Source organism: Triplophysa rosa, linkage group LG14 (genome assembly GCF_024868665.1).
Source record: "Triplophysa rosa linkage group LG14, Trosa_1v2, whole genome shotgun sequence".
Lineage (NCBI taxonomy): Eukaryota > Metazoa > Chordata > Actinopteri > Cypriniformes > Nemacheilidae > Triplophysa > Triplophysa rosa.
The window spans coordinates 10,769,566-10,785,863 of record NC_079903.1 but is presented as its reverse complement, the minus strand read 5'-3'; the positions used below and the strand labels follow the sequence as shown (position 1 = coordinate 10,785,863).

The window sequence follows — 16,298 nt, the reverse complement described above, 5'->3', positions numbered from 1 at the left end:
GCCTGTTTTTTGGACGCGTGAAGTTAACGGAAGCTTTTAGGGCAAGAGATCTCGAGAGAAAAGACGGCTCTGGCCCTGGCTCGTGCTCTAACGATCGTGATCTGACAAAAACATCGCTTGCTCGTCGACTTTTGTTTCACTTTTTCTCTTCGTAAACTGCAGCGTGATCTAGTGGGTGGAAAGCCCCCTACGTCACGGCCGGGGAACCCCCCCTAAAAAATGTTACCATGACAGCGGACTAACAACAGGTGAGTTTCAAGAGCGTGCATCAGTTATCTTGTCTTATATAGGCATATGAAAATGAGAAAACAGTCCTTATAATTATAACCACCACTCTCTACAAAAAATTAATAAAATTCTACAAAAATAATAACTAATTATATTTTTTAAATATATTTATTATAATACAAATTAGATAATATAATAATAATGTATTATTATTATTAATAAAATAATTTATTAGCTATAATAAATATTATATAATACCGCGACCTTGCAGAGAGTTTGTATAATGGATGGATGTTAGATAACTATTTAACATTTGCATATTGTACAGGTAGTTCTTGATAGTCACGTGACTTGTAGTAAACTGCAGCAGAACGTAATATGGGCACGTTGCGCCAGTAGGGGCCGTGTGCTTTAATCATTACGTCAGCCTGTGCAAGGTTTAATAAAAGGTAAATTGCAAAAATTATGAAGTCAGTCAACCCATACTGACTTCATAATTCAAGTACACGTGGTTGACTTTTACTAAACCAAAACACCGCCTAAACATTGAGAACATATACAAATGACATCCCCTGACATTTTCCCTCCGTCCACGCAGGATGGTCATATGACAGGTATGCATAAAACGATCACGTGAACGCCACCACGCGAAGCAAACCCCCAAAATCGGCGAGAACTCCTCGAGTCCAAGGTTACAATGAAATATGCCGTCACCAATCCCCGTCACACGATTATTGCCGAAGGATTTTGGGCTCGAGTTTGGCGCATGCAGCAGCCCACTAACCAAAACTGCGAGTGGATCGACCTTGCGTGTCCCCACGAGCACGTTTCACGGTAAGGTCGCCCACAGACTGTGGTCCTCGGTGATCAACTGGCGTGAACTCCAGACTCTGGAGGCCATAGGCAGCGGTGGATTCGGCAAGGTGTTCAAAAGCAAGTATTTTGGCGAGACCGTTGCCGTGAAGAAGGTGAGGTGCGTGAAGAACAAACTGGCGTCGAGGCAAAGTTTTTGGGCGGAACTCAATGCCGCGCATCTGCAACATAAAAACATCGTGCGCGTGATCGCGGCCACCACATGCGCTCCGGCGCATCTGAACACCAAAGACAACATTGGAACGATTATAATGGAGTTCGCGGGCAGCCGAAACCTGCAGCAGATTATATACGGACTCACAGATCAGCTGCCAATGGACAAGTGCATTAAGTATTCAACAGACATCGCGTGCGCCCTCCAACACTTGCACGCGCAGAGCATAGTGCACCTGGATTTAAAACCCGCCAATGTGTTGGTATCGGAGGAGGGTGTTTGCAAGCTGGCAGACTTTGGGTGTTCTTTTAAACTATCGGGCAAAAGCGACGCGACACACTTGAGGGAAATCGGTGGTACGTTCACTCATCGCGCGCCCGAGCTGCTGAAAGGTGAGGAGGTTTCTCCGCGCGTGGACGTTTATTCTTTTGGCATCACAATGTGGCAGCTCCTCACCAGAGACCCGCCGTATGATGGAGACAGACAGTATATACTGTACGCTGTCGTGGCCTATAATCTGCGTCCTGCCCTCAGCAGGGATGTTTTTATGCAGTCGTCTGCTGGACAGGCATGTCAGAATCTGATCAGCCGGTGTTGGGCGGGGGACGCAAGCATTCGACCCACCGCAGACCTAATCGTCACGGAACTCTCGATGATCTTTTAAATGCTCATTGTAAGGATTCTCATTGTTATAAAAACATGAAATTGTTTAATCTGAAGTGTATTTTTATTGTTGTGAAATATAGCTGTTTTGTTTAAATATTGTATTTTTATGTAATCTGTAACAAGTTTTAAAATAAGGTTTAATTAAAACGTTTCTGTTAAAAATTGTGTGTGATCAGTTACAAGTTTGACCGAATGTATTGGATGTGATCTTTCAAAATCCAGATGTTAATTTCTTTCATTTTTGGATCTTCTAGTGGATATGAAAATATTTCCATCACTCTAAGGCCCGGTTTCATAGACTCTGGCTTAGTTGAATTAAGATATTTATGTTGCTTTTATAAAAATGCCTTAGAAGAATACATTTCTGGTGATGCAAAACAATGCCACTGATATGTTTTAAGATATTTCTGGGTTATATTCAGTTAAGACAGGTCAAACATTCATTTTAGTCCGGGACTGGCTTTAAACCTTGTCTGTGAAACCGGGCCTAAGTGAGGTCAACATTTAAAACAAGACCATTTCCTCTACAGTTTCAGGCAACAACATCAAAGATACACATGACCTCACTTATCATGTTTCCAAATTTGTAATAGTTGAATTTTAAATATAGTTTGGAGGATGCATACCGAGTCAGTGTCACGTTATATAAATCTATTTGATTGATATTGAACCACAATCTGTGCTGTAATTTAATTTCAGGCTAAAGAAGCATAGAAGATAAACTTATTTCTACCCATTTTATATATTTTACAGACCATTTTCAAATAGCTTTATGAAACCCTAAACGTCGTCCAAAGCCAAATATTATGGTGCATCTATAAATTAATGGGCAATGCAGAACTAAAATAATTCACATTTTAAATAAGAACAATCTGTATTGGCTTTACACTGGTGACCACCAAAATTCTTATGCATTTCATACACCATAACCAAATGTTTAACATTAGACTAATTATTTTAGTTTTTCAAGACAATTTTCCTTGTTATAGGCCTTGTACACTTTTTATGAGCCTGTCATACCTTCCAAAAGCATACTTCAACCAAATCTACAATGCACACCTCTTGATACACACGAATAACACAACATCCACTTTAAACTGCACTTATGCTTTACTATAAACATGAGTGATCAAATTTGGAACGTACCAAAACAAAAGTCCAATGAATTTAGAATTACGGCACTAAAAAGGGACAAATCAGGCATTTCGTCTTACATATCCTTGAACTGTGCCATGTACCCACCCATATGTGGGACATATGCTGGTCCAGCTTTGGAGTGTGAATGTAATGGGACAAGTTCTCTGTAAAGGAACGTCAATTCAGCTATTGCTAGACAGTTGAACGCAGTGTGGTTACGTTTACAAGCTTGGGATGCTGTGCACTTTTAGAGCACACAAAAGAAAATCCAGAAGCTTAGAAACAAGAAAAACAATCATTGTTATTAATAAAATGAATATATAATTATATATTAATACCTACAAGGCTGTTATTTCTTTATTTTTTTGTTCAAGTATGCAACATCAATTCTTTTAAAAACGTGGAAAGTCTCTCGCACGGGTAGCATTTGAACAGAACTGGCTACACAACTGCGTCCTGGTACCCCTTAACACATGGAATGAACAGAAAACAAGTACACCGAATGAGGAAAACTGCGAGGATGCGTGTGACCTCTCTGTCCTCACTTTTGGACTTCAAAGCAAAAATGATATGTACTGCAATCGTCCTATTGACTCCAGCCACTGGGATTTCATTACAGACCACCTGACCCCTTCAAATTATTAGTGTTACCAACCCAAAAATATACAATACAGTACATCACATTTTACTTCACTTTGACTGCAAAAATATGGGCGTTTGAAAAAAAAAACCGTTATTAAATAGAATTAGTTTCTGTCCCCTGTGGATCCCACAAAGAGAAGGAAAGTCCAACTGAACCTTCTTCTGCAGTCTCTTGCGTAATACCATTTATCCAGTTCCCTTCCCTGACAATTAAACATAAACTCAGCCCTGAAGATGCCTTAACACACCTTCACGAGACTAGAGGGCGAGATGGAGGGTTAAAACAGGTTAATCATTTTTCTTCTCCCCCTCTGATTTATCTGTGATGGCAGCGGTTGTGTCGTCGGCCACTGGCTGGGCCGAGCCGTCACTGGTCACTCCGCTGGTACCGAACTCGTTGACACGGTTGGGATCCACTCTGTAAATCCAGCGCTGATACAGATAGACGAAGAACACCACGTCTGGGGAGAAAATGGCATCATCTCAGAGTACATACAGCAACATTTTATCCAATACAACCCGGATTGTAAATGGACCCTCAGAAGGGGGTGAAAATAAGCAAACTTTTTTTTAAAAAACTGACTACGTAATTGCAGAATGTAGCCTAAGAAATCAAAAGTATGTAGTTTTATGGGTAAAAATCCACAAGCACGCACCATCTCTGAGACAACCTATTCTGTACATCATTGGCATCTTGATGACAAAGGCAAACAAGTCATCTATAAAGGTGTTCAGGGCCTTGTAGGTGAGCATCCTCCAGGGAAGGTGAGCTACTGACTTCATCTTGTAGTTGATGAAGAGCTGTGGCGTCATGGTGATGAAACCTTTAGGAAATATGACACGGGAACATGATCAGATCGGAAGTTTTTTATGCAAACATATAGAACAAATAAAATGAAAGTTTCAGACTGGTTGGAAAATTATTTTGTGAGTTATTCAGAGCAAACAATTAATTATTTAATAAAGAGTTTTAAAGGTCCAGTGTATGAAATTTAGCGGCATCTAGTGGTGAGGTGGCGAATTGCAACCAACGGCTCACTCCACCCCTCCTTTTCGAACCACTACAGTGGCTGACACGGGACTAAGATGTCATCACGTTTTCGCTCCTTTGCTAAAGGAGATAACGTATTTACTAAACGCGCTCTTGTAGAGCAGTTTGTCCATGTAGGGCTACTGTAGAAACAACATGATGAATTCTACGTAAGGGGACCTGCGGTGTATGTAGATAGAAATAACTCATTCTAAGATAAAAATCACAACGCTTCATTATGTAAGGTCCTTATACACCTCAGAAATGCAATGAAATATACATAACTGTTTTCAGTCAATAGATCCTCCAAAAAATTACACACTGGACCTTTATGTGACGTAAAGATGAAGTTTGCAAATAGAAGTGCGACAATAATGGTTTTGTATAACACAACACGCAAGCAACTCTCCTGTCTCACTTGTTTTGGGCAATTCCATGCTAATTCCAACCTTAATATGAAACAAAACAAATGCTTTTTTCATATAAATGTGCTTACACATGCACTCCTGTAACTTGATTTTACACGACACAGTTCACTTTACAATACTGTGGAAAATCCTTTGAGCACGTCATGTGAAAGTGGAGTTACCCTGTTTGAGCACGGCTTTATCTTCATGTATTTCTTGTCAGCATTTCTAATTTGGTGCTGGCAAGGACTCAACAGATTGCATGGCTGATAACCACAAGAACACCTCTTTTTGCAGCAGTTATAAACATGAAACAAAACTACACTTACCGAAGGTTAACAAGAACCCGTAAAGCATACCGAGCACCCAAGAATACCAGCCTTTGTGCTCCACATACATTAAACTATAAACTGCATAACACCCAAAGAGAGGGTACAACAGCCAGGACAGGTACTTAAAGGCCATCTGGAAAAACAGATGACAGACGTCATTTAAAAGCACACAAGAGCAATTTCAGGCAATAACTTAATTAAACTGAATGTAACCGCAGATAAAAGCTTGCTTACATCATCATAGATTTTGGTTGATGACTTAACATACGTGGACTTGTCTTTGAATATCAACCGTGGGAATATTCCAGCAATCTTGTTCTCTCTGTCCAGCTGGGAAAGAAACAAACCAAAGTTAATATCATGATCCAAAACATTTAAAAAAGATAGTTCACCCACAAATAAAAATCCTGTCATCAGTTACTCACCCTAGAGTTGTTCCGAAATTTTCTTTGTTCTGATGAACACAGAGAAAGATATTTGGAAGAATGCTTGTAACCAAACAGTTCTTGGCTACCATTGACTACCATAGTAAGAAAAGAGAACTGTTTGCTTTCCTACATTCTTCAAAATATCTTCTTTTGTGTTCAACATTTAGAAAAGCACTTTTTCCTCCTATGGTGGCCAAGAACTGTTTGGTTAAATGCATTCTTCCAAATATCCTTCTCTTTATTTATACAGATTTGGAACAATTGAGGGTGAGTAAATGACAGGATTTTCATTATTGGGTGAACTGTTCCTTTAAGTAAAATACCAGCCAGTGGTATCACCACTCACCCTGACATCCATGACTTTAGTGATCTTCCAGAAGTCGATGAGCAGGCCGATAAACACGCTGACCTGAACGACGAAGTTGGTCTCGTTGTCCAGTATGTAAAGCAGAACAACCAGTGACTGAAACACACCAAATATGATGGAGCGTACGGACAGCCCCTCCAGAGACTGACGGCTGTTCCAAAACTGGATATCTGGGGATGAAATGAGAGAATGAGACAACAGCAGAACCATCACAAAACAAATTGCAAGTATGCATGTCTTCATTTACCATTCTTGAAGGCTAAAAACTCAAAAATGCTGTGGACGATGGAAACAACTATAGTCAGGCCCAGGAGATAAGGGTTGGTCTCGAGTAGAGCCACCTGTTGAGAGAAACCATATCATATAACATGAGAGATTTTTCTAATTCAAACATCCTTCAAATATTACAGATTGATAATATCTATCCAAAATCCCTGAACTTTTCAAATACAGACATCGAGATGTTTCAGGGAATGCAAACCTTAACAGAGTCCTGGTCCTCATCTGACTGCTCGTACGTGTCATCTCCCAGGAAATTCCAGGGTGATCGAGCGCTTTGAGCGGCATACAGCTGCCATCGCCACAGGGAGAGGGGGCAGTATATGATCCGGAGGGGCAGGTTCTGCAGGGTATCATTTATGGGGTAGTAGTCCTTCTGTAGGTTCCAGTAGTCATTGAAGTAAACGATAGGGTAGTAGTCTCCACTCACCGCGTCAAACTTCACATCTGGGAGAAGCACATAATGGTGATGCTTACTAATTGCTGGAATACACTACAAGACTTTTAAAATCTGAACAGATTTTTTTGAACTAGACATCATACACTTGCAGACTTTTTGAAAGTGTTAGACAGACTGATCAAATCTGCAGACTGGCACAGACTTTCTGCAACAAGTCCAGGCTGAAAATCTGGGCAGAATCTGAGCAAAAGTCTTGTAGTGTATTTTTAGCCTTAAATTAGATTCTGGGTAATTTTTTAGGACATACTCAGTAGGGTTAGAAACTTACGCTGGTCAAGAGGAGGTGGAACAGAGCCCTTCACCCAGGCTGTGTGGTCATCCACCATGTTGATGGTGAGGTTGGGATGCCAATGGGATATGATCTCCACAGGGCCGTGACTTTCCGCCCGCTAGGAACACGCAAAAACCCGACACATCAAAATGTTATGTTTCTTCACAATAAGCTGCTTATGTTCTAAGCCCTAGTTTACACGATTAATCGATTAATTGAATCCAGAATGAAAGTTTGTGTTTACATAATAGAAGTCTGTGTACTGTGTGTATTAATTTTGTATTTGTATAGTTTGTACATGCATACATATTTAGGAAATATTTCCTTGTATTTATTTATATTTACCAATAATGGAAATTGTATATAAATGTTTATTCATTTTAATATTTTTTTAAATATATGCATTTGTGTGTGTGTGTTTACAAATACAAAATTAATATGCACAGTACACAGACATATTGTACGTAAACACAAACTTTTATTCTGGATGGATTAATCGCGATTAATCGTTTGACAGCCCTATTTTAAACTGAATAAAATAGTCGGATCAAAACTCACCTTGATCATTTCTGGATCAGCCTCCGTCTCACCTGTCAACAGGTTCTTTGTCTTGAGGAACTTCCTCCTCTTGTACTTATTAAGCACTGTTGAAGAAATAAATGAAGAGCTTTATGTTGATTCACCATTGTGCTGGTCTTGTATTATAAATCAACTGATCCAACCACGTGTGTGTGTGTGACACAAACCCAACACTGTGTGTAAGATTGGACAAATAACTGGACAAACTCACTTCGAGTGGAATGTACAGTGGCCAGTCTGCGATACTGGCCCTTGCGTTTGGGGTCTGGGTGGAAGCCACTCTTGGTGAAGTAAACGTGGATGTATATGGAGCCGTTCTGCTTCACGCTCTGTACATCACAATTAGATATACACACACGCACAATTTTTTATGTAACTGTCTTAAATCAATTAACTTGGAATATCACACTATGTAGCATTTACAAGACACTAGACAATACAGTTCTCGGTGTCTCCTTTCTATATCCTAAAAAAGGAGGACAGCATTCATATCTCACCTCAGAAAGGTCCAACTCTTTATAATGTTCATGACAGCCATCTCCCGAGTCCCCTGTGGTCCAGTCTCCATAAACCAGATCTTGTTGAAACCAGACCAAGGCTTCTGTGTTGTTGAAATCTGTGAATATCTCATTCTCAGAGATATATACATAGAAATCCTGTGAACAGATAGGGAAAAAGGAAGAGTGCCGTTTTTAACTATTATACCAAAAGTAGGTTGTAAAAACAGACATTTTAACCACCCAAAAATCAAAGGAGTTAATTTTTATTCTGTTCAATTATTAAACAAGAGTTAGGGGTGAAAGCGGGCCTCAAAGTTTCATAAAGTTAATGTACTGCAGCCTGAATTTATGTTTGTATTACTATTTTTCAAGTTTATGAAATTTCTGTGTTTTTGAAGTTCAATTGTTGTGTACTGATGTGATCATTTTGGGGAGAAATCATGACAATAAAAGTTCAATTGAAATATATTAGAATGAAATAAATCAATATCGAATTGTTGCCAATGACTTTCAAATACCATAAGAGTGTCCTTGGGAAAGAGGTTTCGGCTGGGCGCACGTGGAGCTCCAGTGGGAGTGTTTGGATCTGGAGTTGATGGACCTCTGCGGAACCAACTGCTTATAGCCCAGATTATAAATATCCTGAGAAACAAACATTCGAGCACATTAACGTAAGACTTCAGTGCTATGATGCAACACTGTTTGCCTTATAACATCATCCATTTTAAAAATGTACTGTATGTATAAGTCATTAAATCAGTATAGTTTAGTCCAACCTTATTATACAATGAGTACATTTGGGGAAATATCACTGAAGATTATAAACAATACTATAAATCTGAGGGTAAACTTAATTCTGTTATGTTCCATAAGTTATAATGTTAAAATAAGTAAGCTCTGGTGAGAGAAAAAACCCTTGACATCAATTAAAGCGCGCAGAACAGCACTGAGATCCGTTACGCTCCCCTCATGGGAACATCTGCCAGGCTTTACAACCCTCAGGGCTCAAACACGGGTTGTCACAATATCAGAAACCTCAGCAGTCAATACCAGTGAAAGTTCAGGATTCTTCATACCATCTACATTTTCCCTTCCAGAAAATGTCATGCTTTTTTACATGTGATCACATGTGGACAACATGAATTTCACAAGTGCACTGAATCCCGTGTATATTCCCATGTTCAAACCCATGCGATCACATCTAAAACATGTTAAAAAAAAACATGTCATCACATGCGGATAACATATCCAATGGGTATAATAAACCAAAATGATATAAAACATGTTTATTAATGTATGCATATATGACTAAACAGTACATATAGTTGGATGGATGGATAAAATGGTTGGATAAAATGGTACTATTCAAATGACACAGACTCACTAGATGTAGGACTCACCTAAAGAGGACACCTTTGATCACCTGCCAGGCATTGGGCTGCTGTTGTGGCTGTTGTTGTTGGGCGTCTGGAGCTGTTGCATCTGTCTGAGCTACCTGACCTGAGGCTGCTGCCCCATTACTGCTCACCTGCACAGAAAGTTCCAAATGATGAATAAAATGACTCCAAAGAAATATCTGAAACCTTTACCTTAGGCTTTCTTGTTACTCAACTGGTCAAGCATGGCACTTGCAAAGGCAAGGTCATGGGTTCAATTCCCAGACACAAGCTCATGAATGTATAGCTTTAATGCGCTGTAAGCAGTTCTGGATTAAACTAGACGCCAAATGCAATAATGTAAAGGTAATACGAACTAGATGCTTAAACAAAAAGATGTCAGGTTCAATCAAGGATTATAAGAAACAGGTTTTAAATTTTAAAAGCTTGTTCTATGCTTATGCATTACTGTAGTTTAAGGGCACTTTTGTACAATACTTGTAAATGGTGCACTTTGGATAAAGTGCGAGTTACACCATTGATAACTTAACTAGCCAGCGAAAAGACATTCAAACATAATTATTCCCCATCACTCTGAATAAGTAAACTACACTTCCAAACAAGGACAATTTGTATTTTCATAAAGCAACTACCAATATGATCTTGTAGTCGATCTAAAAGCAATTTTATTGGGACGACTGCATTTGACACACTGCTGAATGAGGTAAATATTCATCTTAAATCTTTCTAACGGCGTGGGGAGCGCAGAATTGCTTCTGACTGAATTTAGGTCATCAAAATGGAAGACGACGACAGGGATCTGATAACAAATCATTTTGGTTACAATCCAGAACTTTAAAGATTACAGATAACTGTATTTCCGCAAAGACTTGTTACTTAGTCCAGGGACCTGTCTTCTTAACACATGCGAAAGCCAGAAACATACCTTAGGAAAGTACACAGATGCAAAGTTTAAAGAGTAACTATTACAATGTCCTTAAAAATACATTTCATGCAGTGTGTAATGTTGCTGTGTATGAATGTAAGCAGTCTGCAAGTTGTAAAGCTGAAAGTGAACGAATAACGAAGGAGTCGACTCTGAATCACGCGAACGAGTCGTCTGTCATTCTAATTTCAGTTCCGGGTCAGATATACGTCACTCCGTGTAATGTTTCATTTGCGACACTGCACGCGGTAGACCTATCACAGCAGACTAGACCATCTGACCAATCAGATCAGAGTGGGCTGACAGAAAGGAGGCGATTAGACCGATGAATCGCAGAACAAATCATTTGAGAGTCAGGGTAACAATAGCCGGGTTTCCATCCAAAGTTGCAAATTTAGTTTATGCGCGAAATTGGAATATTGCATAAAACATTTGCGAATAAGCACCGTTTCCATCCAACTAGTTGATCGTCACTTCCTAATAAAACTGCCACTAAATATCAGAAAGAAAAGTAAGAGAAGCCACTGAATATAATAATTTTCATATAGAATAATACTTGCGCAAGCAGACGATTACGAAACACAATAAATGCGGTGCTTTTGTGGATGTCTGCTGTTTGCAGTCGTGATGTCTTTGCTCAGGCATTTAAGAATGACCATAACAACACTTCTGATGCTGTGAAACAAGATCAGTACTCTGGTTAGTCAGGTTACGCAGTCTCATAGTGCAGCTACGTGACCTTTTGGAGGAATTTATTCGGCAAATGCGTTTCCATCTCCCATATTCGCATTAACCCTTTTTCGCAAAAAAGAAAAACCACCTCAAGCGAGCGTAAAAACTTTTTTGAGAATTAAGGGTTAATTTAATTCGAAATTTGCCGTTTCCATCACTTGTTTCTGATGCGAAACTTCAAAATGCGAATAAAACCAGAGTGATGGAAACCCGCTTAATAACTGCCTATTATTAGAAAATGAAAGTGATTTTACACCGTGTATGCATGTAAACTTGCTGTTGGACACTCAATAAACCAAAGTAGGACCTTGAAAATCACAAATTATTTACTCTTTAAAGCGGCCGTATCTCAGACAGTTTTTGCATATCTCATGTTAATCTTGAGTACTTACAGAAGAGTCTTTAGTTTGATCACATTTATAAAAGACAGATACAGCTGTACGATTATTTCTGAAAACATACGACGCGTGTGGGGGGGAAGGGGTAGGCGGAACTAAAGCACGTGCGCACCCATTGCCAACAAAACACAGACATCAGTTTCACTTTACCGCGTGCGGTTCATGTCCAGCATCTTTTAGCGCTGGGACCGCTCCATCTATCAGTTTCAAACAATCTCCAAATCCAGCGTTATATAACATTCATCACCCAAATGCAGTGAACAAACAAACACAGCTGAACTTTGCGAATGTAGTGCTCTCTCTCTCTCTCTCCTGTACACAAGTGAAAGTGACTTTTCCGCATGCTCCTTCTCCCGCTCTCCTTAGTTGACGCGTGGGAGTGCCCCATGCTTTCCCAGGAGAATTCTCCAATAAGGGACTAAGAAACATTGTTACGAAACGGATTTTCATGTTCGAAAAAAACTTTCAGAAACGTATACGAACGCTGGGGGAGTGTATTGAGCACAGAAATACTACGTCATACATCCAACTCGTTTTTTGACAAGTTGACCATGTCAAGCATGAGAAGACAGCACGTTTAACATTGCAAATAAGTCAGAATGCATGAAACACCGCTGCACAGCCGCTTTAAGCTAATGCCTGCCAGTGTGATCTATGCAGAACTGCAGACAAAACAAAGCATTTTGAAATCAAACACATTTCACTATGCTAAATCAAGTAGCTGGAAGCTGACCTTACATTTCCTATTATTGGGATGCGTTTCGACATCAGGTAGAACTGATCTAAGACCAGCGAAATCACCAAAGATGGCAGGTGTTCATACAGCAGTCATGTCTCAATGTTGCGGTCATGAAAATGTAAATCATGTAAATGTACACCTGTCTGCACCTATACATGCTTGTTATTGTACAGTAAACCTAACCTAAACTCTACCAATAATTTAGCACTTGGTATAAAAGCCCATAACCCAACACAGACCCTAAACCTAATCCTGCAAGCTGACTGGTCCATAAAAATGTCCAACTCTGAATCATGTTCACCACATGTGTACTTTGCATGCCTTCCTGCTAGACATGTATTTATTGGTGTATTTACTTGTTTTATTGCATTTCATATTTATTTTATGCAGTCATGGTTCTTTCTCATCACACGTTATTGAAACAAACAAAAGACACCAGGCCAGTTTTCTGCGTTTCATGGAAATTTGAAGGGGTCATATGACACGGCTAAAACTAATATTATCATATGTTTTAAATGTAATGCAATGTGTATACACGATTTAAGGTTCAAAAACGCTGTGTTTTCCACATATAGTGCATGTTTGTATCTCCTCTTTGCCCCGCCTCTCTGAAACGCGAAGATTTTTTACGAAGCTTATCGCTCTGAAAAGCGAGGAGTGCTATGATTGGCCAGTTAATCAGTGCGTAGTGATTGGTCGAATACTGCAAGCGTGTGACTGAAATGTGACGCCTCTTACCATATTTGGAACATCATGTTCCAACGCAATTGTACTGACAGGTAGGCGGTCTTAGTCAAATCATACCACGAACTGAAGTAGATTTGTGGGGGTGTGGTTACACGAGGCGTTTCAGGCAGGTCTGGGTGAGCATTCGCTTTTAGAAAGAATGCATCTTTTGTTACGACGAATTCATGCATGGGCAAATTATAACACACCAAAGACACAGAAAACACGTATTCGCGCCATATGACCCCTTTAACAAGCTGGAGAAGTCAAAGTGGACTCTTGTTTACATTAGGCACGTTATGTTTTGAGAAAAGGTGAACATGAGCAACCAATGTTATGATTCATAACATCTCTTATGACCTCTATAAGCGGTGTAATGATTGACCGTAGAGTTATTCATTCATACAAGCAGAGCTACCCTTGCTATCAAGGCTAATAATTCCAGCAGGCCAACAAGACTTCCCACTTCTGAAAGCTGTAGTTCAGGTCCAAGTAAAACAAAACTAGCAAATGAAATCCCCACGTTCGCTTAAAAATGCTTGTAGGCTATTGGCTGGGATTAGGCTCTGTATGAAACTTGAAAAGTGCACATAACCCTTAAACCAATTAGCTGACAGCACACGCGCTGGTATAATCGTAACAAAACGTATTCCTCAAAACACAAGTCACATTCAACTTCCGCTTATTAACGGATAGGGTGGAACAATACTCAACAGTCTTTAAACTGCTTTGACATGTGATGTTAACAGCAGCGAAGCTGCTAGTTAGCTCGAATGCTAACGCGAATCACATAAACTATACATATAAATATATGAATGTCCATAAATAATACGGACTGTTTCTCTTAATCTAGCAAGCTGCCTATCAAGAGATCATTTTAGAGCATCGATAGGGGCTCGATCGTGACGATGTCCGAAAATGCTGTTCAGATAGCCAGCTCAGTGGACTATGAAATATAACACAAAAGAGCACTAAATTGACCGAACTGGTTGATCTTGTTCTGTGCTGTGAAAATGAAGTGTCCTGGTTAAAAGAAGTCACACGACATGAACCGACAGACCCTTCGTGACCCAGGCAACATTTCTCCCCCACTGCATGCTGAATTAAAGGGGTCGCTGATTCAGACCGGCAATCTGGTTTTTCTCTTTAAAACGGACACGAATAATCAATTCACTCGCTTGTTTGGATTAGTTACGCTATGGTCGATCGTTGGCACGTTCATCTGATGGGTAGATTTTATAATTTCGACTATTCTTACCTCTCCGTTGCTTACGGAGGGCTGCTGTGTTGCTTGGGTCTCCTGCGCCGCCATATTACCTCTCTCTATCGCACACTGTAATGTGGCGGTATGTAATCTGCAATATCGCGAGATTTCCTGTCTGACCAATATGTCTGAGATTACCATTTAACTGAACGCGATGTTTCAGTGTGATCACATATATATCATACTTTAAACGTATTTAGCCCACGAAGTAACTATGTAATTTCTTAAAGACAGGCTTAAAAAAGAACATATACGATCTTGATTATGTCTTTATAATGAGTTTATTCCCTTTTAGAGCTGATTTAGATAGAATATCTACTACTTTGTAGCCTAAATTTCGCTGTACTACTCAACACAAATGTCATGCCATGAATGTACTGTTCTACTTGTAAATGTAAATGAAAATATTAAACACTGCAAAGCACTAAACTAGCGTTGTAGCGTTATACAACCACTACATGTCGCCAGACTACAAGAGATTAGATTCTCCTGATTACTTTTTGAGCTTTGTAATTGTTGTTTGTAAAGAAATAAAAAATAACAGAAAATATTTTAAAGATACATTGAAACACTGGACGCTTTACTTTTTGACAAAATCATGCTGTAAAATATTAGTCATATACTGAATGAAAAATGTATACATTGTGGATGACAGTTTTTTAATTATTAAAACTTTACAGGGGCAATTTAGGCATTGCAGTGATTGGAATACCACAGATGGATAGAGAGTTTACTAACAGAAAGGTAAGATGAACTGTAAAATCAATAAATATGATAAAAATATATTAGGTTACCAAAGCACACGCAGCTTTTATGAAATTCCAATCCTGCCTAAATTAAAAATATGATGAAATGTAAAAAAGCGAAAATAAGTAAATAAATACAGAAATTAATTTTCCAAAAATATAAAAAATGAATGAAAAATAGATATTTAAATGTATTATTTATTTATTTATACATTTATTTATTTATACATTTTTGTATTTATTTCATGCACGTATGTTAATATGTATTTCCGCATTTTTACTTTTTCATATTTATTTGTTTTCACATTTATGTATTTATTTATTTATTGTGTGCATTGTGTGTTGACAGCAGTGAGGATAAGGATCACTCAGTGCATAGCCGGACTGAAATGACTCCACACTACCATTCTCCCGAATCATTCAAACAAAACTCTGACTCTGCTATCTGATATAATTTGCATTGCAGGGAAATTTAATCTACAGTATGCCCCCAGCTAGTCGTATATAGGGCACCCAGTATACAGTATTAAGATTGCTAGCCCCATGCCATCCAAAGCAACCTCCGAAACCCAAGAATATTTTTATAGCGAATCTTTTGGACCTCTTATCTAAGTTACCTAATTTTCACAAACTCAGAATATTTTCATTTTAAAAACAAGAATTAGGCACACTACAACTATTAGATGTGATTGATATTATGACAATTTCTAATATTTTTTTCTTATATTATTTTTTGTAGGAAAATAAGCAGTTGTTATCAGTCACAACATCTAAAACCGTTTTCAAAACAATAATTCATCTTTCCAAAATAATAAAAATGTAAAAAGTGTTCAATTTTAACCACACCTAACCCGACTGATTGTTGTGTACAGCTAAACTGTAGCAACCCACACATTGGGCGGGGATGTCAGTCAAACGTGCTCTTAAATATTATATAGCCTAAATTATACTTACTGACTCCAAACATATGTCAACATAACTGTTTTTTAGGGCGGGATCTAATGAGTATCCTCCAGTC

General features: G+C 38.9%; 2 protein-coding genes across 2 annotated transcripts; one reads left to right on the top strand and one right to left on the bottom strand.

Annotated features, from left to right (window-relative positions):
• The first annotated feature begins 179 nt into the window (after window positions 1–179).
• Window positions 180–3,552, top strand: mos (v-mos Moloney murine sarcoma viral oncogene homolog). The gene is made up of 2 exons (XM_057350885.1): window positions 180–248; window positions 827–3,552. Exon 2 carries the CDS (start codon window positions 933–935, stop codon window positions 1,917–1,919), a length of 987 nt encoding a protein of 328 aa, XP_057206868.1. The 5' UTR covers window positions 180–248; window positions 827–932; the 3' UTR covers window positions 1,920–3,552.
• clptm1 (CLPTM1 regulator of GABA type A receptor forward trafficking) lies at window positions 3,010–14,608 on the bottom strand. The gene is made up of 14 exons (XM_057350883.1): window positions 14,529–14,608; window positions 9,754–9,881; window positions 8,872–8,995; window positions 8,351–8,509; window positions 8,065–8,182; window positions 7,833–7,918; window positions 7,272–7,392; window positions 6,746–6,990; window positions 6,512–6,605; window positions 6,244–6,434; window positions 5,704–5,799; window positions 5,467–5,602; window positions 4,357–4,524; window positions 3,010–4,161 (listed from the first exon to the last, which is right to left on the bottom strand). Exons 1-14 carry the CDS (start codon window positions 14,580–14,582, stop codon window positions 3,989–3,991), a joined length of 1,893 nt encoding a protein of 630 aa, XP_057206866.1. The 5' UTR covers window positions 14,583–14,608; the 3' UTR covers window positions 3,010–3,988.
• Between the last annotated feature and the right edge of the window lie 1,690 nt (window positions 14,609–16,298).

What these genes read in the sequence shown, in the direction of transcription:
- mos (XM_057350885.1), top strand. Translation starts at nt 933, where the DNA reads ATGCCGTCACCAATCCCCGTCACACGATTATTGCCGAAGGATTTTGGG.
- clptm1 (XM_057350883.1), bottom strand. Translation starts at nt 14,582, where the DNA reads ATGGCGGCGCAGGAGACCCAAGCAACACAGCAGCCCTCCGTAAGCAAC. An exon ending in CCTCCGTAAGCAACGGAGAG is followed by an intron (nt 9,882 to 14,528) that starts GTAAGAATAGTC and finishes CTTTCTGTGCAG; the next exon opens with GTGAGCAGTAATGGGGCAGC. An exon ending in AATAGGTTGTCTCAGAGATG is followed by an intron (nt 4,162 to 4,356) that starts GTGCGTGCTTGT and finishes TTTTCTCCCCAG; the next exon opens with ACGTGGTGTTCTTCGTCTAT.